General features: G+C 39.4%; 1 protein-coding gene across 5 annotated transcripts; it reads left to right on the top strand.

Annotated features, from left to right (window-relative positions):
• Nucleotides 1-188: 188 nt before the first annotated feature.
• LOC135501711 (E3 SUMO-protein ligase PIAS2-like) lies at nucleotides 189-17,315 on the top strand. Of its 5 annotated transcripts, XM_064793988.1 has the most exons (19): nucleotides 189-221; nucleotides 1,348-1,508; nucleotides 3,185-3,244; nucleotides 3,574-3,639; nucleotides 4,161-4,243; nucleotides 4,651-4,686; nucleotides 6,715-6,849; nucleotides 7,082-7,166; nucleotides 7,419-7,469; nucleotides 7,980-8,070; nucleotides 8,527-8,661; nucleotides 8,919-9,024; nucleotides 9,342-9,415; nucleotides 9,631-9,791; nucleotides 10,070-10,236; nucleotides 10,549-10,660; nucleotides 14,677-14,912; nucleotides 15,491-15,576; nucleotides 15,985-17,315. In XM_064793988.1, the coding sequence occupies exons 1-19, from the start codon at nucleotides 198-200 to the stop codon at nucleotides 16,096-16,098; spliced, it is 1,983 nt and encodes a 660-aa protein (XP_064650058.1). In that variant the 5' UTR covers nucleotides 189-197; the 3' UTR covers nucleotides 16,099-17,315. The 5 variants fall into 5 exon arrangements, with proteins under 5 accessions (XP_064650058.1, XP_064650031.1, XP_064650037.1 ...); XM_064793961.1 differs by lacking the exons at nucleotides 14,677-14,912; nucleotides 15,491-15,576; nucleotides 15,985-17,315 and having other exon boundaries at nucleotides 10,549-14,665; XM_064793967.1 differs by lacking the exons at nucleotides 7,980-8,070; nucleotides 14,677-14,912; nucleotides 15,491-15,576; nucleotides 15,985-17,315 and adding an exon at nucleotides 7,857-7,947 and having other exon boundaries at nucleotides 10,549-14,665.
• Nucleotides 17,316-18,486: the final 1,171 nt, after the last annotated feature.

Here is an 18,486-nt window from a genome sequence, read left to right as displayed (position 1 = left end):
TGTTTGGTAATTAAATATGAATTTCTAAAAATAATAAAAATGGTGTGCTCAAAAAAATTATTTTGAATAGAAATCATCATTCAATGATTTTGATATAACGCTGACATTTTCTGATGGGAATATGTCGCCTCTATACTTATTATAATAACTTAGATCACCTCTACCATTTCTCAATGTCGCAGAAAAAAAAACGGAACATGGCCGATACCGCGGAATTGAAGGTTCGATTCGAAGTAAAACCGTGTTGTTTTGTACTGTTCACGCTTCTGAATTTACCTCTGATTACATTTAAATTGCTATCTAAGTGCGGCAGCCTTATCTTCTTAAAAATTTTGTTAGAAAAACTACCCTGTCGTACTTAAAAACGTGGTCCTTTCATGGTGTTTTCGGTTCTCCGGCCGACTGTGTCATGTACATTCTGTGTATACACGGTACACTGCATGCACAATACATAGTCATACTGTGTAATACATGTAGGCCTACTGATGATGAGCATACCGAGTGACTGAGCGATTATTTGGGGTCATCCTATTTTGCGTCCAGTGGCGACCAGTGGCGTCCAACGCGAAATAATAGGGTGTATATGGTTAAAAATGTTTTCAAGCTCCTAAACACTTTCAATAAACAAGATTTGGAAGTTTGGTGGAGTTTCCAAACCTAGTTTTTGAATAATCATCACCAGATTATTCAAAAACTGGGTTTGCAAACTCCACTAAACTTCGGCCTAAATCTTGTTTATTGAAAGTGTTATAGGAGCTTGAAAACATTTTTAACCATATACACATTATTTCGCGTTGGACGCGCCCCTGGTCGCCACTGGACGCAATTTAGGATGACCGGATTATTTGTGACTTCAAGTTTGCTTGGGCGCTGATTACGCATGCGTTTCACCTGGAACAAAGTGTCACAGTGTTGGAAGTAAATCAATCTTGGCTGTGAGCTACCTAGTACTCCTACTAGTCCTAGGCCCAGCGCCTATTAGTATTAGGCTAATAAGGCCTTGGCCTAAATGAATCAATGAGAGGCTGTGCGCACGCACACTGACACGCCTTCTCAGACTCAGTCGACTTCTGATCTGACGTAGGGCCTGTACGATGTGATGTTGGATACGGGTCCTGAGTGTGCATTTGTTCTGTTAGCGCTATTAGTCTCTGTTGCAGCACCTTTCGATTAGAATACGGTAGTGATTCACAAAATCTTTTAAGGGTTGACCGTCCATACCACCATTTTGGCAAGAACTTGAAATTGGAGTTTACTTCATTTTGAAGGCGTTCTAATTGCTTTAGGATTTCAAGTTATTAAACTTTAATACTGATCGTAATATATTTGATTTTTCTTATTCTTCAGCACATGGTAATGAGCTTCCGGGTATCCGAACTCCAGGTATTACTGGGGTTCGCTGGCCGGAATAAAAGTGGTCGAAAGCAGGATTTGCTGATGCGGGCTCTTCAGCTGATCTCTAAGGGATGCTCCACACCTGTACAAATTAAAATTAGAGAATTATATAGGTGAGTAGGTTTTTCATAATCAGACCATGTTTTTTTGCAGTACCTGACAAACTCTGTTAATTACAATACCATACATTAGTTTTACAGTTGTTTCATTCCAAAAGGCAGTACTTGGCAGATATCAGAAGGCCTTAAGTGTTTTCAAAATGTAGGTTTGGACTCTTTGCCAATCATGCAGTAATTAATTTATTCAGATTATAGTCATTTCAGTCAATGGCTGGTCTGTTGATATTTTCTTCTGTTCAACATGTGATGACACACACCAGACATGTACGTTAGACCAAAGTACTGGTAAAATAATGTTATGACACGCGCGAGTGTGTACTATGACATGTTTCATTATTGCCACGAATGACACTGTAGAAAGCCATAGCCAACCAATTATCAAATAAACATTTTGAGTGTTGATGATTTTTCAGGGTGTTAGATTGGTACCACTAGATTGTCAGTGTTTTTTCAGTGGTACATACTACATGTAGATGTAGGCCTACATGGAATTGAATAAAAACTCCTGTGCAAAGGAAGGACAAATTTGGACCATTTCCAAGTTTTATTGAATACACCAACTTAGTAGTGGTTCTAAAATTTCATATCTTTAATTTGAAATCATCAAAATAAGTTCAAACTCTTTGAAAAGAAAATTGGTATAAGCTTTTCTTAATCAAATTATGCCTTTTGTACTTCTTTCTGATAATTTTTTGGTGAAAAAAAATCATTGAATTGTCTGTTTATTGTTAAAATAGTGGCTGTTGTGCTGGAGGGGTTAACTCAAACAGAGCATTGACTGCTCAAGTCTCAAAATAGCCTGCTTGGTTAACCCCTTATTGTCTAGTTATTATCAATAGTGATAGAGTGAATAAGAAACACTAATGTGCAATGTTGGTGTGCGTGTACCCTATTCCAAAAAAAGAATTCATGTCATTGTCAGGCCCTAAAAAAAGGCACACAAATATTTAGTTGATTTTAACTTGAAGAATCCAGCCAGGGGAAGGAAAATGATGGGTTTGCACTCGGCTGCCAATTTTCTGGTTAACAATGTTTGACACGGATCTTAGGAAGGGTTAATGTATTGATCCAGTGTGGTATTACTTGAAAAGGTTGAAGGGGTTAACATTCTTCATCCAGTTAGAATGTGTTATGGTGTTAACCCTTTATAGTTTTATTTTTGTACCCATGTGCTGGCATCACCTTGGCAACTGAGATGTGATGAAAATGATTCTGTGTGTGGTCTGGTGGTATGGGAGTCGGAGTGGTTTGAGTTGGAATGAATGATTCTGACGAAAGTTATTTTTTCTCAGGTTTGATATATTTGGAAACATCTCTCACTTTGAACAAAAGGTATGCAGTGACTGTCACCAAATTAGTTCCGTTTTCCTGGTTTTGGACAATTTAGTTGTTTTCAGAAGACAAGTTTATGGAAATGAATTATGAGTTGAGGTACATGTAGTTGGTTTGTCATTTCAAGCCTTGGAACACTCCAATATTATACACTCTCTGTTGACTTTTCTTGATTTATTTTCAGAGATAAAATCCAACACTAGACATTTCATTTTCAGTTTTCTGAGTTAGGCCCCACCTTTGTTCAATCAATCCAGTATGAAGCCGTTTCAGATAATAGTACGGTTCAAAACGTTGAATTGAATTGAAGTAAATTTGTGGAGATGATCATTTTACAGGTTGATGGTAAAAACTTGGACCAATGCCCCCCAAGATCAACCTGATGCCAGAAGAAGCGAGTGAGTTCATTAGATTTTTTTGTTTCTTGCCTTGTGTTTTGTTTGAATGCTTAAAAAATAACATTTATTTCAAGATGCTTATTGTTGCATTTACAGTTGCTCTTTGATCAAGGGTTATGAATAATTTGTGATAAACGTAGCCGCTGTCCCGTATCATTTATAACCATCCTCCCTTGCCTGCTCAGAAGTTTTATTCCTGAAGAATTTGTTTATAATTTCAGGTGAACCTTCCTTGCAGTGACTTACTTCATTTCTTGAATCTTTGAATATACCGAGTCTCATAGATTGCTTTAATTGTAACATTTGTCTGCACTTTTCCTATCTTTAAGGCGATGTCGGCCGGGAGCCAAACCCTACCCGTCAGCATCAACAAGAAGTTCAGATGCAGATGACAGGTATGTTATTCTTGTTTGACCAATTAGTAATTTATATCTAGCATTTTCACCACGCTTTCCCTTGTTTGATGAGGCTAGGCTGTACCATTGAAATACTAGGAAAACCAAACAAAATGATTGGTTGCATGAGAAAACCATGCAACTTTCGGTGGCTTTCTGTCTTTTACCACCCCATCTTGTTTGATGGAGGTGATATGATTGGTTTCCATGGTTACTTCTTTCATCATGCCCTGCCCACTGGATGAAGGATTAGTACATCTTATAGCCGATAAACCATGTAAAGGCCAAAGTTGTGTGTTTATTTCTGTCTTCGGCATTTGTAGTTCATGTTAAAAAGCATCTAAACGCTGGAGATCAATAAAGTAAGTTACTTGACGATTTTGGTTTGGTCGAATTACAAGTAAATGTTAGGTATTGACTGTAACCTGACAGGCTTAAGATCGGGGAAAGCGTAGTATTGCCTTATCAATCATGGTGTTATTCAGACTGATATAGATGAACTTGCTGTTGATGTTTTTTAGACTGCGGTATCCAGGCAAGCTGAGTGGCTCATCGAGTTTGCGAGGGCCTTCATCATCAAGTAATTCAGATCCATCAAGACATGGTAAGTCTTTTAGCGATAATCTTCGCCAGCAGCATGAGCTGAAACATATCTTCAAAACCACTTTTAAGATGTATACTTTTTGTCATATTTCAAGTCGAATGCCTTATTCAAATTTTTGTATTATCACCCGTTTTGGATTGCATGTTTATTCCAAGACTACTGTTGGGTGCTGCAATAAGACTTTGAACCATTTATGTGATTAGGACTGTTAGTCTGGCTAGGTTGAAACGGTTGTCGGGGTGGTTCAGGTTGTACTTAAAAATGCCAGTTAATTCATCATTAAATCAGTAACTATCAGAATCAACATCTGGTGGGTAGTGACGACAGCACAACATATATGATTACACCGTGGGATGTAGAGTAATTATAGAATAATTGAGACATGGTTGGTGCCATTTATGTTTCAGGTCACCTGCTTTATAATGAACTAATGACTGGAGCAGGTAGGGTAGCTGTGGAGGACTTCCATTTCTACCTGGTTGTTCTTGACAAGGGCTCCTGCAAGGCACACAACTATCCTGAATCAATATTGATTGAAGTCTTGAGCTAGAGAAAAGCTCCATGGATATTGAAGGATGGGGTGGATCTTATAATTCACATGTTTAGATAGCTTCCCCAGCTGGTGTTTGATTGGGGGGGGGGGGGGGTAAACCAAAAAACTAAGATCCCAGCAAAGGTGGTGAATATGATACCAACGGCTAACTAGTTGTGTTTCAGCTAAAATGAAAGGGTCAGGGCTTTTTAAAGTCATCATTTTCATGGCTTCTGTTCATTTTGGTCTGATCCTACAGATCGAAGTTTCGAGAATTTGTGCTTTTGCAGGAGCCCTGTGTGTTTGAAAATGCTGTTAACCTGAGTGACTTCTGATGAGTTGTTTTCCCTCCTGTCATAAATGAAGTATCCTGTCAGCATGTGCTAGAAGTAGCTCAGTCTATAAATGAATTGTATAGTTAGTTTAATGGATTGTAACTCATCCAATAGTCATGTACAGTTGAAGATTTCCTTTACTTTCTATAAACATCAATTTTCCTATATTCTGCGAGCTCGCCTTATATATTTTTGATTGTAATAATCTAATATTAAAAATGTCTAATATTTGTCTAAAGAAAAAGATCTAATACTAAGCTCATTGGGTGAGGTGGCTGCTGGTGAATCAAATGGAATGTCTAACAACTGTTTACCAGTCTATCTGTATGGATAGTAGTTGGATGATAGACATGGGCCAAAGAAAGCACTATGGTTGTTACTATTGTCTCATTATTCTCGTTGGCAGGTTAGCTTATAAAAAATATTAGTTGCTGGGATGAGTTTCTATTTAAATCATTCTGTGTTTCAGAAGAGGATATGGAAACCAGCAGTTATAATAAAAATGAATCAGAAAGTGGTAAAAAAGGTTGTATGTCGCCATGGACACCATTTTAACAAATAAACGGAAAATCGTATTTATACTTGTATATCAGAACTTAGCCCGTCATATTCACTGCAGTTCAGTTTAACACATATTGTTTAGTAACCATACAAGTATTTTGTTGAATTCATTTATTTGGTTTTTGCACTATCCACTATTGTTCCAATTATACCCAAAGCCAACTTCAGTCAAGTTTAAGGCAATTTAGAAATGTTTTTGCAAAAAAACTCCCACGATTGACTGTATTGATTGATATCAGCATGTCAGCACTCTGAAAATGTGCTGAGTTTGCTAAACAAGAGACATAAGAACAAATTCTGCTGAACAGATTATGGTCATGATGCCAATTAAGTTTTGAACAACATCTGTTGGGCTGTTTGATTTGAACCATTAATGAAACTTGGAGTTGGTCACTTTTGTACCCGCCAGTTTTAACATTGTTTTTGGGATTGTCCATTTATATTTCCTAGTCTTTGGTCTGTATTCCCCACCTCTCAAAACACTGTAATCTTACAGCACTTCTGTCTTTCTCATCGTTTTCCTCCACCTGCATCTCGTTTCCAATTCAGTTTCATTGATTGATGAACAGTCAAGTAAAAACAATGTCTTTTAGAATAAAATAAGGATTTTGCATGTTGATTGTGATGAATTGATCTACAATTATTGAACCTTTAGAATTATTTGCTGATTCAGGTGTGACATATGTATATTCAAGCGGGAGGCCCTGAATTGGCATGTTCAGAAAATTGGATTTTTTGATAAACCTGAATCAGCATTTTCAGAAAATTGAAAAGAAACACATCGAATCGCTGTGTGTTACGATTTTTGGGTAAAAATTGCTTCAGATGTCAACAAAGAAAAAGAAACAGCCAATTTCTGTAGCTCATGAAAGAGGTGGTACGTTTCAGCCAGTTGTCTCACTCTCAGGACTAGAATTTTTCAAATTTTTGTCAATCCTGTGCGAGTGGCTGTGTGAATTCTCATTTTCAATCATGGAAAATTGGCCAATTATTTTTGGTAAAATCATCTCTAAGACTCATGTTTTTCTTCTTATTTCACTCAGACTATGCTAAACATTCGAGTCATTCAAGCACGTCAAGCCAGCATTCCAGTGGTTTCCCAGTACATCCAGATGTTCGGTTTCAACGGCTGCCCTTCTATGACGTTCTCGGTGAATTGCTGAAGCCATCAACATTAGGTAAAAATATTGATGGATCATTTCAATGTGATGCTTCCAGTTTGAAAATGATCCTTAGTTGTGCTACAAGTACAACAGACCAATGCTGAATGGACATTGTTGATTGTAGAAATATACCTCTTGGCAAAACAAGTTCAGGGTGGTGCAATTTAAATGAAAAGTAAGAGAGTTGATGTTCAGGCCAGAAATTAACAGTTAACAGGCGATGACAGTTTCCTGTGGTCTTTTTCAGTGCCAAGAAATACTTCACGGTTTCAAGAAACGTTTTTTGTGTTTCACCTCACACCGCAACAGGCCCAGGATATCGCGATGTCCAGGTAGGTATCAAGTGTAATCAGTGACGAAGTTAGATATCCAAGGAGTGGCTCTTTTCATCGGTGCTTTTGCGTTATAAGAGGTCTTCCTCTTTGTGTTTGGTGGATGGTTTGAGCAGTTGTTCTGACAGTGAGCAGGCTTCGTTGCATTTAAAGAAGCCAATATTTGGCCCTGTAGCAGTTGCAAGTCTCGGCTAATATTCATGCCCATAGGCTCCTGGTTAGAGTAACAAACAAGCTTTTCTTCTTTTCCAGAGATATGCGACCTGGTTCAAAATGTGATTATCAAGTTCAAGTCCAACTAAGGTAGGTTATAACTCTTCGTTGGCAATTGCCATTGCACATGGTAAGTCATATTTTCTCAATACCCTTGCCACATCCGAGGAGGCGGTGCTGGCTGTCAACTACTAGGGTAAGAGCTTTGTTTTTAATACTGTTCAACAGAAAGCCAACACTGACTTGTATAGCCTGCATTTAATATTATGGACCAAGTGCTGCCACCTGGCTCTGTCGTAAGTGTGAAGCTTGTAATTAGATTGACAGCGTTTAGGATGAAGACACATCATAATCTTTCAATGAAATGTTCCTTTTTCACTTCACAGAGGGAGTATTGGAGCTGATTTAATCAGCCAACTAAAATATTTGGGGTTACAGTATTTGCTTCCACGGTTCTAAAGATTCGTATCTTTACAGGTTTTGCCTGTTGGAGACAAGTTGTGAGCAAGGCGACAATTTCCCACCAAGTATTTGCGTGAGAGTAAATAGCAAAATTGCCACACTGCCTGTAAGTTGACATTTAGATGTTGTTTCTTTTAGATTTACGCGGATAGAAACTGGTACTCCCCAAGCAGATGACTTTCCAACTGGTGCTCTTTTAAAAGTTAATAGTAAAGTTGCTACACTGCCTGTAAGTAAATCTTTATTCGCCTAAACAGGGGTGAAAATATGACTGATGTTAAATAATGCCTGTTTGCTGTATCATATTGCTTGACAAACCATCGAAAAGTTGTCCTTTGTTTTGGAGGTCCGTGTTTTCGGGCAAAATGAGCTATCCCAACTCATTGTTCTAAATGTTCTCTTCGAAATATGTAACATATGTTTCTGTTGCCCTTCTTGTTATCACAACCACTTGGCAGGTTGGTTTGGGTGTTCATGGCATTCTTTTCTGTATTTGTACTTAACATGCTAAAAGTCATCCAAACCTGATCCCAATTGCATGTCAATATAGCTTCCTTCTGAGTTGATGGTAGCCATTTTAGTGGAAGAAAGACACCCACAGGTTAAATCTTCTGTAGAAAGATTATCTAAACCCCTCACTTTCTGATTGTCTGGTTTAAACATGGACTACCTCCCTTGCTTACAGAATCCCATCCCTACCAACAAGCCTGGTGTTGAGCCAAAGCGGCCGGGACGACCTGTCAACATTACCTCATTGTGTCGCATCTCACCAACGATTCCTAATCATGTGAATATCTCGTGGGCTTCGGAATTCGCTCGGGTAAGTAATGATAGTTGCCTTGGTGCAAATGATAACTGTTGATGATGTATTTGAGATGAAGTTTGTCAATGCTAAGAAGTGGTATGATTGGTAACCGGTAATAATCAATAAGCACTTACAGTGTAAAGTCAAGCCTTGGTACCAAGTAGGGTTGTTGGATAGCACACTGTCTGAACTTTAAAGCAAGTTTCTTTTCTGATTTATCTTGACTTTATGAATTCTATCACCTTTCTTGACTTGTTTGTCATATTCTTCAGGGTTATTGTGTGGGTGTGTACCTAGTCAGAAAGCAGTCGTCAGATGTCTTATTACAGAGACTAAAGGCCAAAGGAATCAAACACGCAGATCACTCGAGGGCTTTAAGTGAGTATGATCATTACACTCTAGTTGAATAGAATGTGGAGTCTGCATTCTGAGGATTCCCCTTAAGAGGCGCTGGCATTCAACATACTTTACAGCTTCAAGCAATTTCCCAAGTATCACCCAGCTCTGTGCCATTAACACCTTCAGGCATTTAATTGTTGTAACTCAGGAATTGTCATTTATGTGGTGTTGGACATTGTACAGCCAAGTTCTGTTAGTTCCTCACTGGCAAGTAAGTACTGCAACAAAAAGCTTATTCTTCCCGTTTGGGTGAACTGAACCTCATTATACTTAAATCTAACTCTTCTTGTTTTCAGTTAAAGAGAAGCTCCATCAAGATCCTGACAGTGAAATAGCCACAACGAGTCTCAGAGTGTCACTCTTGTGTCCTGTAAGTACATGAACTATTCGCCCTTTGCAATTTATCCAAGTATACGCCCTTCTTCCAAGATTATGCACTTGGCTTGTGTAAGTAGGCCAAGTAAAGGAGCAAGAGGACAAATCTATTTGCAATTGGAAACAAATCACCCATTTATTTTAGAATTTTGTCCCATTGATAAGTTTGAGTGAAACCTGAAAAGTATAATTTCTCATCTGCTGTTTCAGCTCGGAAAGATGAGGATGCGTTGTCCAAGCCGTTGCAATACGTGTACACATCTCCAGTGCTTTGATGCTGAGACCTACCTGTTGATGAACGAAAAGAAGCCTACTTGGAAATGTCCTGTATGTGATAAACCAGCTACCTACGATAGTCTTATCATTGATGGGTAAGTTCAAAAAGAGCGTCATCGGGGCGTCATTGGCCGAAACGCTGTTATCAGCATTTGGTGACGTAATGACCTCGGGCACAGTAGTTTCAATCAATCTTCAATGAGGTCATCGCGTGTCTATCTGCTACTTCAGGAACCTCGAATCCTTATGATCAACCAGTCTAGCTGGAGTGTCAGCAGTGAGTGCAAGATTTGTAGAGCACTCACCAGATATTGAGATTACAATCAATAGAATTTTGCAGTTCTGTGGCAAATAAAACAATATCTCTTTACAGACTTTTCTCCAAAATAGTGCAGGAGTGCAGTCAGGATTGTAATGATATCCAGTTTGTTGAGGATGGTTCATGGAGTCCATTCAAGCAGGTCAAAAAGGAAGTGATCATTTCAAGTCCTGCTACCAAGACGAGCTCTACTGCTTCTTCATCTTCTTCATCAGGGTCAGGTAAGATCTTGCGAATTAATACGTTTCAGTTCTTCTGGCGTTATAAAGCACTTGCGCAGTAAAAAACAACCCATGTTTTGCAATGCTTGCATAATGCAACTAGACTGTTGGACACCTTACCAGGACTTCTATTTGTTATGGCGATAGAAACCTTTAGTCTAAGCGAATTGTCTTTTAACTTGTACCTCATGTTTGTATTGAGAGAAGAAAAGAAGATGGGGTTGCTTGGTAATATATCAACCATAAGTTGTCGAATTATAAGAGCATGTCAGACTGTCAGAACGAGCTAACTTATTCAATTCTGATTTCCAGCTCCTGCACCTAAGAAGCCGAAGCCAGCTGTCATAGACTTGACATGGAGCAGTTCAGAAGATGATGATGATGATGATGATCCCTTGCCGCTGACAAAGAAGTCACCCCAACGGTGCGTGAGTCCTATGAGTTGTGCGCCACCACTGATTGATGTGGATACACCACCTCATTACAGTCCCAAGAGTCGGGGAGAATCGGCTGCAAGCAATCCTGTCCACCTGGACAGCCCCATATTCGTGGCATCATCATCATCACCTCAATCACAAAATTCCGGCCTGTCTAATTGCATAACGATAGATTATGACACAACGGATTCATCTGGGACAAGGGTCTCGAATTCTCCACGCACGCCAAATAGCAGTGTCTCACCGCGATCTACTTTGCGTACCCCGCCCACACTTCACACCACACCTCCACCCCTCATCCCAAGTCCGCAGGCCGCTCACCGGCCAATCAGTACAGTTGCACCGACAATCAGTGCCACGCCTTCAATGCTGCATTCGGCCCACCTTGGCCTCTCGATCCCGGTCCACAATCCACCGCCAGCACACACTCGGTCACATTTGTCATCTCATCTGCAGCATCCTTTCTTGGGTACTGGCCTTGGTCTTTCTAGCAATGAAGTGGAAGATTTTTATGGCATGATGAGTGGTATCAATTCTTTCCTGCCATCATCCCGTTATAAGTCTTACCTGCCATCAGGTCCCAGCTCAGATGATGATTCCTCCTCTTGATGGTAAAGTTTTCTTCGACATTAATTATTGAATGTGTCGAATCATGCTGCACGTACTAGCCTGTTGAAAATGCTGAATACGATTAATATATTGGTATAATCATGATAAAGAAGCATGCATTCATATTGGAGAAATATGCTACTCTCGCCCAACTACATGTTCAGGAAACCTAAGGGCGTATGAGGTGTCTTTACAACAAAGTCAAATAGATCAACTCTCCTACTTTTGGACTGAAATCATGAATATGAACCCCGCTTTATAATTGTGCTCTTGGCAGAGATTTCAGCTTTCTTTGGGAGGGGGACCTGACATGTTGATTTCATGTTTCCTCTCAAGTTCTCCGTATTGCTTCATCTTGACAATGGTCAGTCGAGACTACCTATGTGATATGCATATACTGTTTGTACATAAGAAAAAAATTGTATTTGGTGACTTCCAATATAAGCTGGGTGCTGTTCTGATGGGAAAAAGTATTTGAGGTTGTGATTATAAAATGAATCGGTGGTCAGCAGTATTCTCTGGCCTACTCAGCTGAATTTTAGGGTTGAATGTTGCTAGTATATGATGATTTTATTCGGAGAGTATTGAGGTTGTAATCCTAGTGACCGACCCTTCATTGTTTGGGTCTTTAGGTCAGATCTCATTATATTTTGTGTCGTACCAATGATTAATTTGTCACCTTTTATATACACTCTGCATATAACTGTTTATTTATCTGTCATGTACTTACATGTACAAATGAAGATCATTGATAAATTGCTTATGTTTATTAACTAGACAAAATGACAGTTTTATTTGGTCACAATTGAGTTGGTTTGCATAGTCAGTTTGTAGCTCTAGTAAACAACTGTGTTTACTGGGTTGCGGAAGGTCGAAAGGCGTATTTTCCACATATGCCTATTACAGGTAAAATAGACCTATTTTACACTACAGTCACCTCTCAGCCCTCAGAATCCTGTCCACACAGTAAAATAATGACTCTGGATTTACCCAGTTTGCAAAGTTGAACCCTGCTAGTCAGATTTCTACTTGTGCATTGTATTTATCTACTTGAATATTGATGTAGAGTTACCTTTGTGTGTGAAGAAGTAAGTTACCTTTTTATGTACTGTTAGGCTGTTCAAGATGCATGTTGTTCAGGGAGAAGGGGGGGGGGGGGCTATTATGGAGATAACAGGGTTTATGATGAATTGTATGAGTTGGTCAGAAGACAAGATAAATGTTTGAATGCTTTATTGATTTATAATGATTCTGATCTGTTAAGACGAATCATGGAGTTATGGAGGGACTTATTCGTGTATGTAGTTGTAGTTACATAATGTCTCACAGACTATAAACTCAGAGATACCTATTTGGTAACACTGACCTAAAATCAAGTTGCACTGCATAATTTAGGTCCTACCTGATCGGGTTGAAATCCTGATCACATTCTGTAACTAGGCTGACAATGCTAGTCAGATAATTTCATTCAAAGGGTTTAAACTTGTTCAAAATGTTTTTGCTATGTTGAGGACCTGATTAATCACTTGTGGGAAGTTAACATTACGTGAGGTTTACCAGTCAGTTGTGCTTGATACAAATGATGTTGGTGACTGTCAGGTCTGAAGGTGCTGCCACACACAGTACAGTCGAAGATCATGTGGATTTGTGTGGATTATGTAAGTAACTGCAGCAGGAACTGGTAAAAGTTCTTCTCCAAATCTCTCAGTGTCATTAGAATGGAAGTTATATCCAGTTTTTCTCTGACATTATCAACAAAGTGTATTGTGTGGAAAAACCATTGTATTTTTCTTGAAACTAGAAATTGCACTTCGACTTCAACATATTGAAGATGTTTTGTTACCCTCTTCATAGTTTGAGCAAATAAAAGGAGACTTTTTGGAGGAGATGTGTTGCCAGTTGCCTGGTGTTGTCACGAATTATCAATGAAAATGTAAGTAAATCAATTAAGTGAATTATTTGATCAATATGTGTGAATTTTCACCGGTGATTATAACTGATTAGGACCCAAGCGTGTACACGTAACAATCTTGCTCTTGTGTTTGTGCTCCCATCTCCCAAAATCCATTCACAATTCACATTCTTCAAAAATCTGGTCATCCCTCATCACACCCACCAGCTTGGCAAAATGCATATTTTGTAAATCTTGTGTGATTAAACGTATATTTTGTGAAACTGTGGATTTTGTTCTTCATTTGTGGCGAGAGAATGGAGAGTGTCACAAGAGCTTGTGTAAGTTGCTGTGCAAGGCAAAAGTCGACCTTTAAGTTGTACTTCATACCCTTGAATGTTTCTTTTTAAATCTTTGATGTTAGTCAATAGTAGACTGTATTTTCATCTGATACCAAGAGATCATGACGAAAGACATGCTCAGGTGTCTTTGCATCTAATGCTGTGAACAACTTCAAAGTTTTAGCTCGTACCTTGACGTGTGTGGTCTGGCTGAAAATATTTGATGCTGCCCTCTCTAAGAGGAGCTGTAAGAACGCCTTTATGATGGTTATCAGATACCTAAACTGATGAATAAAGGGATGAATGTCTGGCAGCTTAAAGATGGACTAATCCGGACATATGTGACCTACTTTGCCAATAGCAGGTGCTTATCACAAGAAAAATATGAAAAAATCATAAATGCTGACCTTCGGTGACCCTTTGTGATTTGCTCTGAGGCGCTCTACTCTGGAAGGCTGAGAGATTGAAGAGCCAACCATAACTGATGACATGGTTGATCAAAACGTATGGAGACATGAAGAGGAGAACATTTTCCAGCAGGAATAGTCCTTCAGATTCATTGATCAATATCTGAATCACATTGACACATGCACTGGCCAACAACACGTAATGCATCTCCCAGGAACAACCCCAGCAAGAGCATTTAAAACCAATTAAAAGATGATCACAAGTGGTGATACTTCCATGTCATTTCTAGGCGCAGAATTGTCTACTAGTATTCAACAGGTGCGAAAGGAATTTGAGGAGTCGCGTAGCCGAGTGGTTAACGCTGGTGACAACACTGATGGGCCTAGGTGACAGGAATATGTTTTCTGATATACCGGTGGGGAGTCCAGGAACAAATTCTGGGCTCTTCACAACATATGAACTATCGAGACTCTGGTGGATGAGACTAAAAGCCATGGTCCCTTGTAGCTGAGTGTCTATACCAGTAAATGATCCCACACAGGGGGATAAAAGTAACCTGTAGTGGCCTCGCCATGGTCCCTTGTAGCCGAGTGTCTATACCAGTAAATTATCCCACACGGGGATAAAAGTAACCTGTAGTGGCCTCGCATCGCAACCAAATACCAAATAAGGAAAATATGCCGTATTACTGAATTGCTGTAGGTTGGCCGTAGTTCATACACCAATCTTTTCAACTGTTTGTTTACATTTTCAGGCCCAGCACCTTGACTGCTTCGTTGTCTGCTCCGGCCTTGTTACCCACGGCGGCATCAGTACCTCCAAAAATAGCGCCACTGTCGGCTCAACTGCCTCCAACATACTCTTCGGCAACAAGATCCAGCATGATGTCCTCATCAAATTCTACATCGTCCCGGTCCTATGTGTCACCTCAATTTAATGTCGGAGCAACGGGAAGCACAAGGAATGAACTGCCATACTTTGACGTCTCAAGTAAGTATTGTAAATTAACTTCTTTGACTATTACAATGATATGATTTCCCTCTTGGAAAAACCTTTTGTGGTGAAAGTATACAAGTTTTACTGTAAACCTATAATGTTAATGTCTGTTGGACACCCTCTCTAGAATAGAAAGGACAGTGGTTGAAAATTCATCGCTTCTATTTAATTGACCTGATGTTTTTTTTATATCAAAGGTTTTGTTGATAACGTGCTCTTGCCAAAAATGGTGAAAAAGGGGAAGCGAAAGAAACAAAAAAGTAAAAAGAATGCAGGAAAAGAAAACAGAATTGACGATAGGAGTATTAGAATAAAATCGAGAAGAGGTTTCAAACCATTTTTTTACTGAGAATCTCATTCATTTCCCCCCTTCAATGTTTATTCCAACCAAATGTCTTCATTCCTATTATATTGTTAGCACTATTGTTGAAGCCTTTATTCCTCTGCTTGAACTGACCAGGTGGCACCCTCAAGCAGAGGAATGGTGTGCATTTGTTGTGCTTGGTCTGGCAGATATGTTATTTTCTTGCACACCTCTATCAATTCTAACAATCTTGTAACTCCTCTTGCAGATGTTGACCTTTTCTCGTTACTTCAGTCTGATCTGGAGTCAACTGATTTGTCTAACAATTTTGGGCGGTCTTCAAGAAATAACGAGGTAATACTCCTTTCAAACTTGATACACAGTCTTTCCACACACTGGCTTTGATGCCACTTGATATCATCGACTAACAACACATTCCATTCCTTGTTCCTATTCCCCACATGTCATTCCAAGTAATTCATGTCCCTGAGACATCATTACACAATTCGTAAGTGTTATACAGAGAAAACTGTAAAGAAAATTTTTTGCTGTTTTTAACTAAATAAAGTTGGAAAGACCACTGCATCCTGTTCATTCTGATCCCCATTGAGTTCCAGAATTTTGGAGTAGGAACTTCTGGTGGTGCCAAGTTCATCAAAGTTCATCTTTTATAAGTAGTGTGCAGCTCTGAAACTTGTCGGGCTAAACAGGATGGTCTCACAGCAAGCAATTTGTTTACTGTTATATTTGTTTTCTTTGTAGTTTGATAGCATGGTGCCCTCGGGTTCTAGTGTCAGACAGGGTATAGACCTCACATCATTGTCCTCAGGATCTGACAGCCGCAGCTCACCTCCAGACGTGATCCCTATTGACTGACGCTGGTACTACTAGGAGAAAAATATGACATGCATAACTGCACCAGAATGGAACAATCGAATCAATTCTACAGTGACTTGGGCGAGGATTCTTCTCTGAGAACAATTTTACTGTACCAAATGGAGCAATCGGGTAAATTCATGAGCAGGACACTGGTTCTGCTGAGACTGATTATCATTTAAAAGACTGGAGCAATATAGTGAATCATTTACTAGGACACCAGTTGTACTTGCAGCACTAGAGTGGAGTGATCAGATGAATTAATGTCTTGGACACTGAGATTTCTAGAACTATTATTTCACCAGAATGAAGCAATCAGGTAAATGAGTGACATGGTACACGGGTTGTACCAGGTGAACAAGTGACTAGGACCTGGGTTCTTGTGAGAGAGTAATAATTGTGACACCAGAATAGAAAAGTCTGATGAATTAGACACTGATTCTATGAGGAGTAAATGTTTTTCCTGGAATTCACATCTATTGAAGTAATTGCAGTTTTTTCAAGAGCCCATCTCAATGTTAGAATCTTTAGGTTATGCACATAAATGAGCAAGACAAAGTTAACATTTACAGAATGCATAATATGCTAAAAAATATTGTTTGGGCCAAGTGATATAACAAATGAACTGTAGGAATCCGCTCTGGGCTTACAAATTAGACTGATTGAATAAATTGCAGTGTGTCAATTTATTTCTGTTTTAAAAACATTTAAGTCCTATCTGGACGAATTTTATCTCGGTGATGACCTTAGTTTCCCCGTGTTCTTTCTTTCTACTTCTTGGCAGTTTTTATTTTGAATTATTTCTTGAACTCTTTCTGTGATTTTCCTGTTCTTTGGTGAGAAAATTATGCTGGATTACCACAAGGTTTAGGTCTCCATAATATGAAGATGGATGCGTTGCCCCAGGACTGGTAGGCCTGGATGTGAGAAAATACCAAAAAAGAACCTTGTTCATAAGTTAAACAAATTTTCTGCATAAATGTACCTGATGATCAATGTTACTTACCATTACAATTGTAATGTTTTTTCATTTGCATTTGGTTTTCTGCAACAACCGAGATTGTGAAAGATAATGAACTGGATTTCAGAAAGATATTTTGATAATTTGTGTACGAATACTAGGTCTTAGCTCTGTGTTCATCGTTGTAAAAATGTATACATAATGTTCAGCTGTGGAGGTATAATTGACTGGAGAAAAACATGTATTTTGATTTTAATTTGTGTTAACTTTCATATTTCTTAGCATTGAAGCTGTCATGCAGGAATAATCGTGCAGTAAACTTGAACCAGTCAAAAGATACAGTACTCTGGTTAGGCATGGATCTAAATTTCTATGGAGATATGATCCTGTGTGGCTCATCCTGTGGGATCATAGCAAGGCAATCGGTGACAACCGACTAGGACCAAAGACAATGTCACAACCAGTCAAAAGTACACTGCGGACACAGTGACTGGCCTCCTCCCTCACCCTACCATGAGACAGTATAGGATGACGAAATGGACTCCCTAGGGAGTCTTGTCAAAAGTCTCAGTAATTAGTGTCTTCCTCCCAATGAATCACACCCAGGCTAAGACAATGTCACAATCTACTCGAGTCAGAACCAGTTCATTGCATGAGGATGAAATAACCACAGGTTTACTTTTATTTTAGTCATCAGATCAGATCTCGATTAAGGATCATTTACCAGTTTTCAAATTTCAATAAGAACTTGAATGCTATCGAGCTCGTTCATTGGTCTGCGTTGGGATGGATTTTCAGGTGTGGACCTGTCCGTGCTGCCCTTTGGCTCTGGGTGTAACACTCGCCAGGTCTTGTTGTGTCAGTATCTGCAATCGCATCAGGTCTGGTTGTGACAGTATCTGCAATCTCATCAGGTCTGGTTGTGGGAGCATCTGCAATCTAATCAGGTCTGGTTGTACCAGCATCTCCTGTCTATCAGGTCTGGTTGTGACAGTATCTGCAATCTCATCAGGTCTGGTTGTGCCAGCATCTCCTGTCTATCAGGTCTGGTTGTGCCAGCATATGCTGTATTATCAGGTCTGGTTGTGGCAGCATGTTATGCTTCGGTTGTTGCAGTATCTGCTGTCTCTTCAGGTCTGGTGTTCTGATTTCATGCAATCCCTTTATGTCTTTTTGAAAATGATCAGGTCTTCACCATGTGAAAATGAGACACATTTTTCCCGAGGGTGGAGACAAGGTCCACCCTGTAGCAACATGGTGCACTACGTTGGGAGAGTGCACATCTAGATCAGACAGGTACGAATAGTGAAGGGGCATGGCACATCCAATAAAGACTTGGTCCTCACCTTCAGTGAGGGCAATAACTAGTAGTCCCGGCAATTGTGGAAAATATTGACGTTGTTTACTTCTTCGCACATTTTGTACAC

This window comes from Lineus longissimus, chromosome 2 (genome assembly GCF_910592395.1).
Source record: "Lineus longissimus chromosome 2, tnLinLong1.2, whole genome shotgun sequence".
Taxonomy (NCBI): Eukaryota; Metazoa; Nemertea; class Pilidiophora; order Heteronemertea; family Lineidae; genus Lineus; species Lineus longissimus.
This window is presented reverse-complemented; position numbering and strand designations above follow the sequence as displayed.